The sequence below is a fragment of the Impatiens glandulifera genome, chromosome 8, assembly GCF_907164915.1.
Source record: "Impatiens glandulifera chromosome 8, dImpGla2.1, whole genome shotgun sequence".
Classification (NCBI taxonomy): Eukaryota; Viridiplantae; Streptophyta; class Magnoliopsida; order Ericales; family Balsaminaceae; genus Impatiens; species Impatiens glandulifera.
The window spans coordinates 39231250-39245871 of NC_061869.1; the positions used below are offsets into that span (position 1 = coordinate 39231250).

Below are 14622 nucleotides of genomic sequence, written 5' to 3' on the forward strand. Positions count from 1 at the left end.
TATATATTTTCTAAATCAATTTATATGCCCATATGTATCTTTAAGTATTTTTATATTTACAGTAAGAAATGTTTCTTTATATTGAATTGTTTATTTTTCTTAATTATGAATTATTAAAAAAAAAATAGCCAATTTTCCTATATCCTCTCTCTCTCTCTCGTGAGGAATTGTTCAAATAAATAGAGCGTTGAAAAGGTTTCCTTTCCACTTATTTTTCCATCACGTTTTTTTCGTTGTCTTCTTCTTCTTCCAAATAAATGGAAGCGTCTCTCTCTTTCTCTCTGTGTGGATAATTGTCATGGTTTGATTCTCTCGATTCCACGTTTTGTCGCTCAATCTGCGATTCCGGCACTTGTTTCGCTCGCTGATTTTCTCCCTAAACTAACACAATTGCATTCATTAGCTTCTTCTTTCTTCCATTCATTCTTTCGATGGATGATCACTCTCTGTATCTCCTTTATAATCCTTTCTAGTGTCGTTTATTACTTCTCCTTCTCTACGAACAACGACCTATATTTTTACAGCATTTTCGACCAATTATGGCTCCGATTCAACGACTACTACTGGAATCAGCGGCGGCGGTCTCTTCACCTTCGACTCCATTGGCTGAAATTTCTGTTACAGATGCTCGCCTCTTTTCTAATCTCAGAGGAATTCGTTGGCGCATAGATTTGGGGATTTTGCCCTCCACATCATCTATTCATCATCTCCGCCTCACCACCGCAGATTCTCGACGGAGGTAATTTTTCATAATTGATTAGTTTACAGAAGAAGTTTTCCATAGTTAGGTTAGGTTAGGTTAGGTTAGGTCGACTAATTGGTAATTTCTTGGTGATTGATTGATTGATACCAATTTCAATTTGTTTCTTATTTAACTTACAAATTTAGCTGTTTTTCCTTAAGTACTCAATAGTCTTCTTTTTTAGTTGATTACAGTAATACATATTTATTTGTTTAACAGAATTTGGTAGAGTATTTATGAGCTATTGTTAATAGCAATTCATCATAACTAATATGGAAGAAATTGGTGTATATATAAAATTCAACACTTTTCCTTGTATGTTTTTCTGGACATTATAGAACCAATTCAATTACAATTGGAAAGATCTAAATGCATCATCATAAAAAACTAGCTGTACAGTGGATTGATCTGCAATCGATTGCCAGCCGAGGTGTTTAGCATTTAAGCACTTCTGCAGAGATTATGTTTAAAAATTCATCCAAAACTCTTTAGGTCCGAGTCTATAGAACAATCGCGATTCCATTTTAAAAATCGTCAAAGTTAAGTCAGAGTGGTTCTTTTTGTTTTGTATAAGATTGTTTTATAGATGATCATCTAAATCATAAATGTCATAACAAATAGGGATGAAGGGAGTATTACTACTATTACTACTTCAACTATGAAGACAATCTGATGATGTTTATACTCATATCACACCACACCATCTTCAACATTATGGGTTTTTGCAGGTATGCTCGTTTAAGGCGACAACTTTTAGTAGTAGTTCATCCACATGAACGCAGAAATAACTCTCCTGAACCTGTTATCGACAACCCCTTATCACAAAATCCAGGTAAGACTTATTTGGCATTGCTATTCTAAGACAAAAAAAATGACCAAAAGAATGATCAGTGAGGCTCAATAGCGCGGTTTTACTTGCAGATAGTAAATGGGGTCAATTTTTCCAAACTGCTGAACTCGAGAGAACGCTGGACCAAGATCTGTCTTGTCTGTGTAATGAAGAACAAACCAGTTATTTCCAGACTGCAGGATGCCAAAGCTTGCTAAGAAGAATACTATTGTTGTGGTGTCTTGAGCATCCAGAGTGTGGCTATAGACAAGGTTTGTCTTCTTACCAAGGATAACACAGCCTATTATTAAATTTTGAATAACCAACTGTTTAGTTGAAAACTCACTTATGTAGGATTACTTGAAATAATTTGGTTTTTTTTAAAAAAAAAAATCTTGTTTAATGAAAAATTGAAATATTTAGAGTTAATTTGATCTGGGATTTTTTTTTTATTTTTACTAATTTTTTATTTTTTATAAATTATTTTTTTATCACCTTACTATCTATATTTTTTAATTAAGAAAAATTGCATAACACTTAATTTTTTTAATTAAGAAAAATAGCATGACACTTAATTTTGTGGAAATAGATAAGGAACTTTAAATCACTCATCTTATCAATAAAATACTAAAATACATTTATTTTATTTTTATTAAGTTAATATTTTAAATACAAATAAATATTTAATATCTACTAAAAAAAAATTCAAATAACTTATTTTTTTATTAAATAATGTTTTTGGACAAAGCTAAACAAAACCATGATTAGACAGCCTCTTCAATTTTGTTTGATATAAGTTTTTTAGATTTTGTTTTTGGATTTTAGTCAATTTTTTTTTAAAATTATGACTTTATCACATTAATATCAATCTAATTATTAAATCAATAATTTCATTAATTAAAATATTCAAAAAAATAATATTTTAGTAATTAAATTAATAAAAAACTGAAATAATTTAAGTTTTTATCAAACAAGTTATTTTTATTTTTTTAATAAAACCCCACAAAACCCTTAAATAACTATATCAAACAAACTATGAGGAGTTATTGATTAAAATATTATATTTATATTTAATATTTTAAAATATTACAAAAATAAAAAATAAGATATTTTATTATTTTAATTGATTATTTGGATTAAACTTAAATAAAATTAGAATTAATAAGGTGATATATTAAGAATGAAAAAAGAAAACTTGAATTTCATGGGTAAAATGATATTTAATTCAACATTCAATATTTAATTTTCACCATATACACAGGAATGCTTGAACTCTTGGTTCCATTGTTGTACGTTTTGCAAGCGGATCGTGATCATCTTTCCAAAACTCGAAAATATTATGAAGATCAGTTCACGACAGATAACTTCAACAGCTGCAAGTTTGATCAAGATTTTACAGATGAATCTAAAGAATTTCCTACATGGAAGGTTAGAAGCTACGACGAACTGGATCATACAGCACAAGAAATTGTGTCACTAACAGATGCTTACGGTACAGAGGGCGAACTAGGAGTGGTAATATCGTCCGAGAAGTATCTCGAACACGACGCATATTCTATGTTCGATGCTTTAATGAATACGACAATAGATTTCTTTTTACCTTCAGTGGTTGAATCTTGTTCGGTTTGGTATCGGTTACTTTCAGTTGTTGATCCAACTCTCTTTACTCACCTCGTTGAGCTTCGGGTAGAGCCTCAGTACTTTGCGTTGCGCTGGTTACGGGTCTTGTTTGGTCGCGAATTCTCGCTAAACAATCTCTTGATAATCTGGGACAATATATTTCAACGTGATCACAACCGTAAGCTTGATAATGATCAGTTGTTTGGTTCGTCGAGGGGAGTGTTTATTTCGGCTTTTGCAGTTTCGATGATTATTTATCTTAGACCGTCGTTGCTTGCTTCGGAGAATACGACTTCTTGTCTACAGAAGTTGTTGAATTTTCCTAATGATGTTATGAGTATTGGAAAATTGTTGGACACTGCTAAATCTTTGTCGGTTTTGGCCTTGGATCGATGTTTAAACTCAACGGTTTTGGACCCATTTTGTGTAGATTTATCGGGATGTGTTTCTCCTACTAGTCCACTTTCTTTAGAAACCGATAGCTATTGGGAAGGGAGATGGAAGATTCTCAACGACGAAGAGGAAGAAGAAAAGAGTGGCTTTGAGACTACGAAAATACCCATTAAGAATGATGACAAATTGGAAGGAAGTAATAATGCTAAAGAAAGGAAACCGCTCTTATGGGGTAAATTTCAATGGTTATTGAAACTCGGAAAGAATACCTCAAAGGTTTTGTCTTCTAACCAAGGTGACACAATGGAAAATATTAGACAAAGTATGCTCCAACACATTCAGGTATATAATTCATTCACTTTCTTTATTAGAGATATATTTTTTATAATTTGTTTTTTCAAATAATCCTACATCAAACAAATCCTTATGTGATTTTCAATAAGATTTTTAAAAAACATAATCCAAATGTTTGTTAATGATGTGAATACTTGATAAGTTATCTTTTAAAGTAATAAAAATAACCCAAATTCATGATAGTATTCATTCTATTTTTTTTTTTCATTTATAAGGTAACCAACCTAAGGCCTTGTTTGATGAAGGCTATTTAGTTTTAATAAATAATACTATCTGTCTCATCTTAATTGTTTTAGGCCAAAGTAACAAATTGTGTTCCTTATTAGGGACCATTGCAATTTAGGACATTTTTTTTGGAACTTCACAATTTGAGGTTCTTTATTATGGTCAATTGTAATTTAGGACAATTTGTTTTGAATCACACAATTTGGAAATTCTTATTAGGGGACAATTGCCATTTGAGACCTCTTTTTGTGAACCTCACAATTTGCATTTGAGACCTCTTTTTGTGAACCTCACAATTTGGGGCTCCTCATTGTCAGGTTTGTACAACATGAAGTTTTATCCTCTAATCGACACGTATAATTAAAACATAAGTACTGACACGTAATTCTAAATGTTTTAAACTCGAATCAACTTCATCTCATCCTGAGGTGAAGAGGAGGGGAGTTAGGCTAGGGCGAGGGTAGTTAAGCGTCACTAGGTGAAGGATAGGGGAGTCAAATTAAGGTGCAAGGGATGAAGTTCGGATGAAATTTAATTTGGGTTGGGATGAATGTAGGTATTTTTTAATTTTTAGTTTTTAATAATTTAACATATATTAAAAAAATGTTGTATTTAAAATGAAGTGTCACTATTAATTTTTTATTTATAAACGTCATGTAATAATTTTTTTTGACCAGACTTTTTTTTGACAGACGTTATTGTTCGTTAGGGTAAAACCCTATTTTGTACAAATTTGACAATAAATAGCTCAAATTGTGAGGTTCGAAAGAAGATGTCCTAAATTGCAATCGACTCCAATAAGGGGTCTCAAATTGTAATGCTTAAAAGAAGAGATCCCAAATTTAAATTCTTTAGGAGTCCCAATTTGTTATTTCGACCCATTATTTTATCTGACAAATTATAAGGATATTCTCATTTTTTATCATAACATTTTAAACAATAGAATAAAAATGGTAGTTTAATAATATAACACAAATAATATATTTTTGTTTTTACTTGAAACTGAGCAGGTGATTGAATCGTGTTTAGAGGAAGAACCATGCCAAGGATCTTCTCTTTCTGAAAGAGAACATATTGCAGTCATGGAAGCTCTCAAGGCTCTTCGAAAAAGTAGCAACCTTTTATCGGTGATAAGAGACAATAATTTTCTTTCTTAAATGTAAATATTGGATTCACACACACTTAAGGAATTATAATGTTAGATTAAGTAATTGAGAGTGAACAAACATGTACTTAGTACATAGTCTAACGAAGGGAACATAATACGTAGTTGATCTGTGTGGGTTAAGTACCTAGTCCTAATATACTTAATTAATATTCGACTTATCAATCAATGAAATAGTAAATAATACTTCTTCTATATCAATGAAATAGTAAATAATACTTCTTCTATACAAATATGTTCTCATATTTATTATGAATGTCATAACTTTTATATATAATATATATTTTTAATTGAATTTTAATATTTATATGATAACAACTAATACACAATTACTAAATAATATATGTATTCAAATATTGAAATAATTTTAACAATCTCTTACATAGGTCATACATATATATTTTCTTCAATGATATATTATAACCTTGAGAACTCAAAATATTGTTATCATTTTCAAATACATATTAATCTCCTCCATCAATTATATTAACATATGATTAAAGCGAATTTTGTTACATTAATTTGTAACTAAACCCTTCAATAGTCACATATGTCAATACAATCATATAACATAGATCAAATATGAGTGTAGTGTGGATTAACATGTAGTGTGATTTTTAACATGTCTAATATCAATTGAACTACTTTTATTTCTTATAAAGATCAATCTGAACAACTTTTTAATCTTGATTTCCTGTAAACTAAATCTTTATTTCTTTGGAAACTAAATATTTAATGTGCACATATGTTAGGATTGGTGTTAACAATAGAGACGGGGTCTGACTACATTCAACAACTTATGACTTTCAATTAGATTTTAACTCTATTAGAAGTTAAAACATGTTTCTATTCTTCGCAAATATTCACAAACTCTTGAACAAGTTGAACTGCGGAATAATTTGTTGGATTTGAAGCGTCATACAGATTAATGCAAGCAACAAAAAGTAAAGAACACAAAGAGTTTTATGGATGTTTAGAGATAAAAACTCACACGCCACCCCTCTTCCTCAACAGGAAGGATATTCATTAGAAGACTATGATTTGTATATCGTCTACACAAACACAGTCAGAAACTCATGACTTAATTGACCGTCAGTTCTTCACTCTTAACACACACTGTTGAACAGAACAACCCTGTTCAACTTATAACAATATTAGATAATAACAATATTAGATAATTGATTCAAGAAATCAAGAGTCTAAAAATCTAGTTATTCCAAGAGAGAGAACACTTCCATTGTAGCAACAGGCAAATCTTCTTCATGGAATATTAATTTGACTTTGGGCTGTGCCTAAAATAATAAAAATTCAATTATTAATTTGCACGGTCACGCACGTGATAAACGGAAATACTTACCACTACAGCACTTAAGATGTTGATATCTAAGTATATATTTATATAATTGTTATATTTATATAATTGATATGACTAACAATTATATATATATACTTAGTTTTATCTATTAATTATCAAAACCATTTTATCAATCATCAATCATCAAAATCAAGTATGTTAATTATCCTCAATCAATTAAGACCTTAATCTAACAATTTCTCTCTTTTTGATTATTTAAGCTAAATTATCAATACCATGTGAGTTCATGATTTAAACACAATTCAACAATTTCTCCCTTTTTGATTATTTAAACCAAATTATCAAAACCAGGTGAGTTCATAATTTAAACACAATTCAACAACATAAATTTCAAATTTTATATTTACAAGCATCACAATACAAACTCTAATTAAAACTGTAAATCATCTAAATATTCCATATCCATATGAACAACATGTTCATTAAAAACATTTAGATAAAATATATTTAGAGAACGAATACGTATTTAGAGTTTGTCCAAATATGCTCAATATATAACTAAACATTCTAAAAGTTTTATTTTCAAAATAGTTCGACTTAGTTAGACTCATTACTCTAAAAAACTGTAGATTATTGTTACATAATATCTTTAGTGGTCTTTCTACATCATTCATAATTTACAACCACGTGATAAAATTTTGCAGTCATATTCTATATTTAGATACCACAAAACACATAATAAAGTATTACATCATGTTTAAATAATTCGAGTGTCGGCTTAACACTTTTACAAGAATTATTTCTTTCAACTAGTAATTAAACTAAAATTATGTGACACAAATTTCCGACTATTTTGGTATCTAAAAAAGATCGAATCAAATACCAAATGATCTATATCCGATTCGATTTCACTATGAATATGTAATATTTTGTTCTTCAAATGTTACATTACTTGTTTGGTTGCTTTATAGTGATCCAAACCAGGATCTTTAAGTATTTGTTCAACATCATAAATATACTTAATTTCTTGATGTATACTATCTTGAGCATACATTAGACTCTCATTTAAATATTTTTTTTATTTCTTTATTTTCAAGACTAATATTTGAGTACTTAGAGACTAAATTTGTCTCTAGATCTTTTAGAATATACAATAATTAACATCTAACAATTTTTAGTCTAGTTTATTTTCTTTGAACCTATAAGACTCGACCTTAATTAAATAACTTTAAAGAATTTACTAGTTGTCATAATTGAAACTTTATCCCGTCTATAAATTGTAGTTCTTAATTAATCTCTCCAAATAAATTCATTATATGGAGATATACTATAAATATTTGTTTCCAAATAAAGAGTATTTAAAGTAGTTCCTTATTACTTTATCTTTCACTTGAATTGTCATTGCCCACACCGATGTTTGTTTTAACATCAATTGACTTTTGATAACTAACTCAACTTTCTAATAAAAAGTATATAAAATATTTCTTTATTTCTTTTTTTTTTTAATTTGAATCGTCAATGTTAACGTTGACGTTTCTTGTACCATTAATTGGTTTTCGACAATTAACTCAAATTTCAAATAAAGAGTATCTAAAATATTTATTTATTTCATCATCTTTAATTTGAATTGTCAATGTCTACGTCGATGTTTCTTTCACAATCAATTGACTTTTGATAACCAACGCAACCGTTCATCGACACACTTACTTTAGATAGTATCACTGAAGTTTACAATCAAATGTGTCTTAAGTACCGAAGTTAAATTACTCTTAGACCATACAATACACAAATATGTATTATTTTATACACCACTTTCTTTAATAATTTTCTTTTAGGTGCAACATATGTAATTTTATAACTTCCTTAATTTATTCTTTTTAAGGTATTTGCTATGATCACCATTTAAGTTATTATTTTGTTTTAATATTTTATTTTATTACACACAATATGATGTGATTTCATATAGAGACTAATCCCCCTTTACACAACTGTAATTCACACCAAATTAATTTAAATGTGGATAAAAAATCCAAATTAGATGTATGAGAATATATTAGTGTAATTTTAACTTTAATAAATTTAATTTTTAAACAAAATTAAATATATATTATGATGTATTTCTTATGATATATTTATTCAAGTAATACCCTTAATAATTTAAACCTTTTTAGATATATTTTTTTAAAAAGAACAAATTCTAAATATGTCTTAAACTTTATCATATAAAATAAATTTAAGATGTTTATAAAAAAATCGTATAAACAGAAGTGTTAACTTAATTAGATAACAAAACAAACTAATAATCATACTCACATCAATTTAATAATAACATAAATTCAAAATAATAGTACGTCTCATCATAAGATACCAAACACAACAATAATATTTAGTCTTTAAACATTAAATATTAACTTGTAAATTGTAACCTCCAAGAATAGGCTTCCCGTTTTTAGCTTAGCACGTGTCGAGAACGACTCATGGTAATATGGTGGAATACATCGCGAGGTGGCTCGAGGTTCGATACGTTTCAACATTGGTTTGCGTGCTAGACTTCTTTTAAAATAAAAACATTATTTTAAAAGATTTTTATAATAAAGCTTGGAGCTCCTTTTATTCGCGGGGTTTTATGGGAGTATACCGATTAGTTTTGTAACCAATCAGCGTTATATTTGGTACTACAACGATTGGTGTAAAGACCCATCTGTAACCAATCCCTATTATGTTAATAATACTGATTAGTCCTTAAACCAATCGGTGGATATGCTCGCGATTACCCATTTTTTACTAGTGTTTAATCGTTATTCTCTAGAATTTAAAAATTCGATGTAGATTGAATAATGTGGTTATATTTATTTTATTACCATTAAGTATCCATCACATTTGTTAACAAATTAGTCATGAACTCTTTTTGATCGCTTTATAGGGATTGTATTAATAGTATTTTAAAATAAAAAATACATTAATAATTGAGTTACAATAAATTAACAAAATTCGTCAAATTGTTTATGTTATTAATATTGTTTTTATAAATTATGTCATATCATTTTTTACTGTCTATATTTTGTCAAACAATTATATAGTTTTCGTTTTGGGATTTTCAGTGAGTGAAAGTACGATTATTATAAAAAAATTATCATTTGTAAGTATAATGTATCGTTAATGACTTATGACTTCTGAGTATTCTATGGCTAGTATGTATCTTGTTCTAGTTAAATATGTATTATTTTTTTTGTTAGTTTATTTCAAATTTGAATATATGTATTAAGAATTATAAAAAGGCATTTATAAATGATTGTTATTTTCTTTTTAAGTCAACTAAAATCCATTAGAACTATAAATAATATATTTTTAGGGGAGGACAATGAAATTACATTCTGAATACATCTTGAATGTCCAATTGTATGTATTGAATATATTCTTTGTTTGTTTCAGAATATTATTTATTATAAATTTATGTATTTATTTAATTACAAAAGAGGTAAAATCTAACAAAATTATTGTGATTTTATATGCTTAAAATTAATTTAATTTTTTCAAACAAAACCTCCTTAGTTAAGAATTAGAGGCATAAAGGCTCACCCTTTTCTTCCAACAGAGGAGCTGGTTAGGTGGACAATGAAGGAAAACAATTGACACTCTTATCTACATAAGAGGAATGATAAATTCCTAGCGAATTTTATGTTGGATGAACATATATATTTTTATAAAAAGAAATATTGTTTTTACTTTATAATGTGATTTGACACTAAAAATGTTCAAAAATAATTTTGATATTTTCTTTTCAGTTTAAATAAAACATTTACAACTTCTAAAAATTTAATTTGCAATTACTACTCGATTTTTAAATTGAAAGGTATCATAGTAAATTTATTATTAAGAATTATCAATCATGATTCAATACACGATCCAATAAACATCAATACACTCAAATATTGAATTGATGTAGTGTAGAATACAAGAATTTACCTAACAATATAATGGGGGCAAATGTATAGAATGAAACAAATCTAACAATTCACCAAGTACAAAATAAATATTTCATTCCATATTGAATTGAATTGCATTTGATCATGTACAAAAAAAAATTCATTTTAATGACAAATTAATAAGAAATAGTGTAAGAGCGTGAGTAAATTTTTTCTTCACAAATCTTATATAATAATAAATATTTTTTCTTTGAAAACATAGAATATAATTAAATATTTCTTGAACTAAGTACAAGTTATATATCATGTGGTATTAATTATGTAGTTAAATACCGAGTCCTCGGTATTTATTATGTATTCTAAATTGAGTAGTTAGAATGTGTTATATAAAAATGGTAATAATAAACAAAATGGGTTTAATTCGAGAATTGTTTACCTAACTTAAAAATATTAGATTTTTGTTTTACGAAACTTGAAGATAATGAATAGGGTTAAAATGATCTTGCACCACATTCTATTTTGTTTAAAAAAAAGAGTTGAAAAAAATAAGGTAGAAGGGATTGTGCGCCTAAGGTTGGGCCGACAAGGCCCATGCGCATACTCCGAAGAAACCCTAACACTCTCAATCTATAAATATATGTTAAACCAACTTACGCTCAACACAATTAAGCATATTTATCCATGTTCCATTCAAGATGATTCGACTTCACTCATCATGTTGATTGCATTGATGTTTTTAGAATTACCTAACAGTGTTTCGTCATTTATATCATGAATTCGATTTAAATTTTGGGCATATTATATATTTCATATGAGGTTGATTCCTTCTTATTTAAATTACATTTGGTTGGACCACCACTGATTTATTCAAAGTGTTAAAGTTGGTGCCACCAATTTCGTATGGATAGGTTTTTCTACTTGATTTGAGTCGTGGTCTATTAGTGTACTATCCAGATCTTTATTATTTTCTTGAGAATACATTGAAATCTAAGAGTATGTATTTTATTAAATCAAAAAATAGAGTTATTACACATCTTGTATGGGTAATAAATAAATGTTTAAATGATGAAACTAAAAATGGCTAGGGAATTTCATGTCTTAGTATAGACATTATTTTTCACTTTAACTTCATTGGTTGGATTCAAACTCACGACATGTTAATACTTATTGAGGTGAAAATATAGAATGTAATCGATATAGTATTGAGTCGACCTAAGAATGGAGTATGCGACTAAGATAATACTGAAAGATCAACAAATCTACTACGAGCCATGGACATGGGAATCCAAAATATTGGTGAGTTGGTTGACGCCTATTTTAATTGAAGTTCTTCTTTCTCGTATTGATCTCGTCAAATTTAATAAGTTCTCTCATTAACCTACATAGATTGTTTTTAAGGAACCTTTATATTTTTTTAAATGAGAACTTAACAAAAAAAAAATAAAATCAACTTGGTTGCATATTTAATTTAAGTTAAAATAAAAATGTGACAACTTATGTTTCTTATATTATATAAATAGATTTTATTATTCTTTTATTTTGATACACTGAAGTTTCCAATCTTCGTGCCACATCATCTTAGATGTTATTAGGTGTTATTGTTCCAGTATCATCTTAGGTGCTCTTTATTTCAATATCACATGTTGTGCTAACATTTTTTAATTCAATTGTAGGAAGGCGTCCTAAAAAAAAATATATCGCATTATTTTTTAGACCAGGTTTTTTGGTTGAAAGAGGTTTTCACAACATTATCCTATCATGGTAGCCCAAATTACAAGAATCTTACTTTCGAAAATAAAAGTCATATATTTGATTTGCACTTCTGTAAGGGCGTACTTCACAATATTCAACTACCGCAAACCCCTCAGTTCAATATTCTTAGTGAGAGATAAAATTGACATCCTCACTTCATACATGATTATCGTGATCCAAGCAAAGAGATGTGGGATAACGAGCATGTTGTCGAACACTGAATGCACATGTTTAAGTGAGATGGAGCTGGACGATATGATTAAATGAAGTGGGATTGGAGTTGGAGAAGATGGTTGTGAGTTATCGATTGTCGAAGAAGAGCTTAAAATCGACGGGCGAATCATTTCACATGTAGGAAGGCTTGAAACCAATATCAAAATAAGGTTTTGTTGGCATTTTAAAGAACATCAAATCATGGCTATGATGGGAGAGGAGTACCTTTATTACGAGAGTCAGCAGTTCTTTCCTATCGTGCCAACTAAGAAACGATGACAAAGCTCCTAAGGGGTAGATTCGTAAATAAAATGTTTTTTTATCGGCGAAAATATTGGACGAAACATAGGCCCACTTTAATTTACATTACATATAAATAATATTGTAATAAAATCTGTTATGTTAGATGTGTGAGTAAATTAAAATATTATATGTAGTTCATGTCTATATTACAAGAATAACATAGTAAGATTGAAAAAAAATAATAGTCAAAGAAAAACAAATACAAATAATTTATGTGGTCAAAATACTCACAAGGAATAATGAAATATTGAATATCAAAAGATGGTAAAAAAGTTTAATATTGACCGGATAATAAATGATTTTGAATTGGTCAATTTAGTTGAAATTGTTACAATAGAAGTTAGAAAATTTATAATTTTCTATATTTGAAGATTGCCAAATCAAATTAGATTGCAATTGATGATATTTTTGTGTGAATTTTTAAACTAATTATTTATCGAAATTTTCTTCACTATTATCTATAAATACAATTCTTATTATTGAAGTGGAGACACATATCAAACTTCTTCAAATTTTGAGAGTGTAATGGAAAACATCCCTAGCAACTCTAGAGCAAACAAGCGTTCAAAAGGCCGTCAGAGAATTCCCATGGACCGACGCCGGGAGAGGGAAGAAGATCGACAAGTCACTTTCTCCAAACGCCGTAGTGGTTTGTACAAAAAGATCAGCGAATTGAGCCTCGTTTGTGCTATCGATTTTATTATCATGATCTTATCTCCATCGGGGAAGCTCCACTCATTTGCTTCTCCGAACATGGAGTTGATTGCAATGAAACTACTCAATAACAAAAAATTCGAGAGCAATGTGGAAACCAATTTTCTTATGGAGACGTCCGTTAGAGAAAATCTGGCTAGACTAACTAGCCAACTTTTTGAGGTAAAGAATCTACTGGATAAGGAGAAAGAAAGAGAAAAACAAATAGATAAAATGGTTAAAGCACGTAAAACGAAATCGATTATTGATACTCCTGTTTCGGATCTCAATGAGGGTGATGCTAAAATATTAGAGGATTGGCTTAAGAAGGTTGGGAGTGATTTGCATGTAAGGATAAACCAACTTAGCGGAAACTAAAGTACGTTGTTTGTTGTTGTTTGTTGTGGAAGACAATTGTAATGTGTTAAGAATGAAAATGCGTTATGAATGAAACAAATATTTAAGACATTTAGTTATATTTTCTTGTTATTAACACTTATAATGCATTTTCAATGAACTTTTTATTGTAAACAATATATCTTGAAATGTTAATATTAATTAGCATTCAAGTAACAGAAGTTCAATTTTTTTAATTTTTGCGCTTAAATTGATATTTTTACAAGTATGAAAAATCATATATTACAAATTTATTTTCATATTTAACGTTAATATAAATAAAAACTATTCATAATATATAACTTAGCTCAATTGTCAAAATTTATAATTATAAACTTTAAGTTGAAACAGTGGTAATGTTAACTTCAAAAAATAAAAATAAAATAATGTTTTTAAATAATATCATTATTATGTATTCATTCATTAAACTTTCTATTTTTGACATTTAATTGAATTTATTTTCTTTAAATATTGAATGTCCTTTATTGGATTTTAAGAGATTTTGGTAAGCTTAAAACTTTATAAGTAGTAACTAAATAATAAATCTTAAATCCTTTTCTTTTATGAATTTACTCAATTCTCAATTGTTAGGAAATATAGTAGTTTAATGTGAGCTTTTGGAACATAGGATCAAAACATGCTTAAAAAGTACTATTAATGCATCATATACAAGATAAAAAACACAAATAGAAACAC

General features: G+C 28.3%; 2 protein-coding genes across 2 annotated transcripts; both read left to right on the forward strand.

The window, feature by feature from the left end:
• The first annotated feature begins 228 nt into the window (after positions 1-228).
• On the forward strand, positions 229-5446 carry LOC124913314 (TBC1 domain family member 5 homolog A-like). Its single transcript, XM_047453907.1, has 5 exons — positions 229-739; positions 1471-1574; positions 1634-1843; positions 2833-3926; positions 5174-5446. The coding sequence occupies exons 1-5, from the start codon at positions 540-542 to the stop codon at positions 5318-5320; spliced, it is 1755 nt and encodes a 584-aa protein (XP_047309863.1). The 5' UTR covers positions 229-539; the 3' UTR covers positions 5321-5446.
• A 7916-nt stretch (positions 5447-13362) lies between these two features.
• LOC124913315 (agamous-like MADS-box protein AGL62) lies at positions 13363-13908 on the forward strand. The gene has a single exon (XM_047453909.1). It carries the CDS (start codon positions 13363-13365, stop codon positions 13906-13908), a length of 546 nt encoding a protein of 181 aa, XP_047309865.1.
• The last annotated feature ends 714 nt before the right edge of the window (positions 13909-14622 follow it).

What these genes read in the sequence shown, in the direction of transcription:
- LOC124913314 (XM_047453907.1), top strand. Translation starts at nt 540, where the DNA reads ATGGCTCCGATTCAACGACTACTACTGGAATCAGCGGCGGCGGTCTCT. An exon ending in CCCCTTATCACAAAATCCAG is followed by an intron (nt 1,575 to 1,633) that starts GTAAGACTTATT and finishes AAGAATGATCAG; the next exon opens with TGAGGCTCAATAGCGCGGTT. An exon ending in GTATGCTCCAACACATTCAG is followed by an intron (nt 3,927 to 5,173) that starts GTATATAATTCA and finishes GAAACTGAGCAG; the next exon opens with GTGATTGAATCGTGTTTAGA.
- LOC124913315 (XM_047453909.1), top strand. Translation starts at nt 13,363, where the DNA reads ATGGAAAACATCCCTAGCAACTCTAGAGCAAACAAGCGTTCAAAAGGC.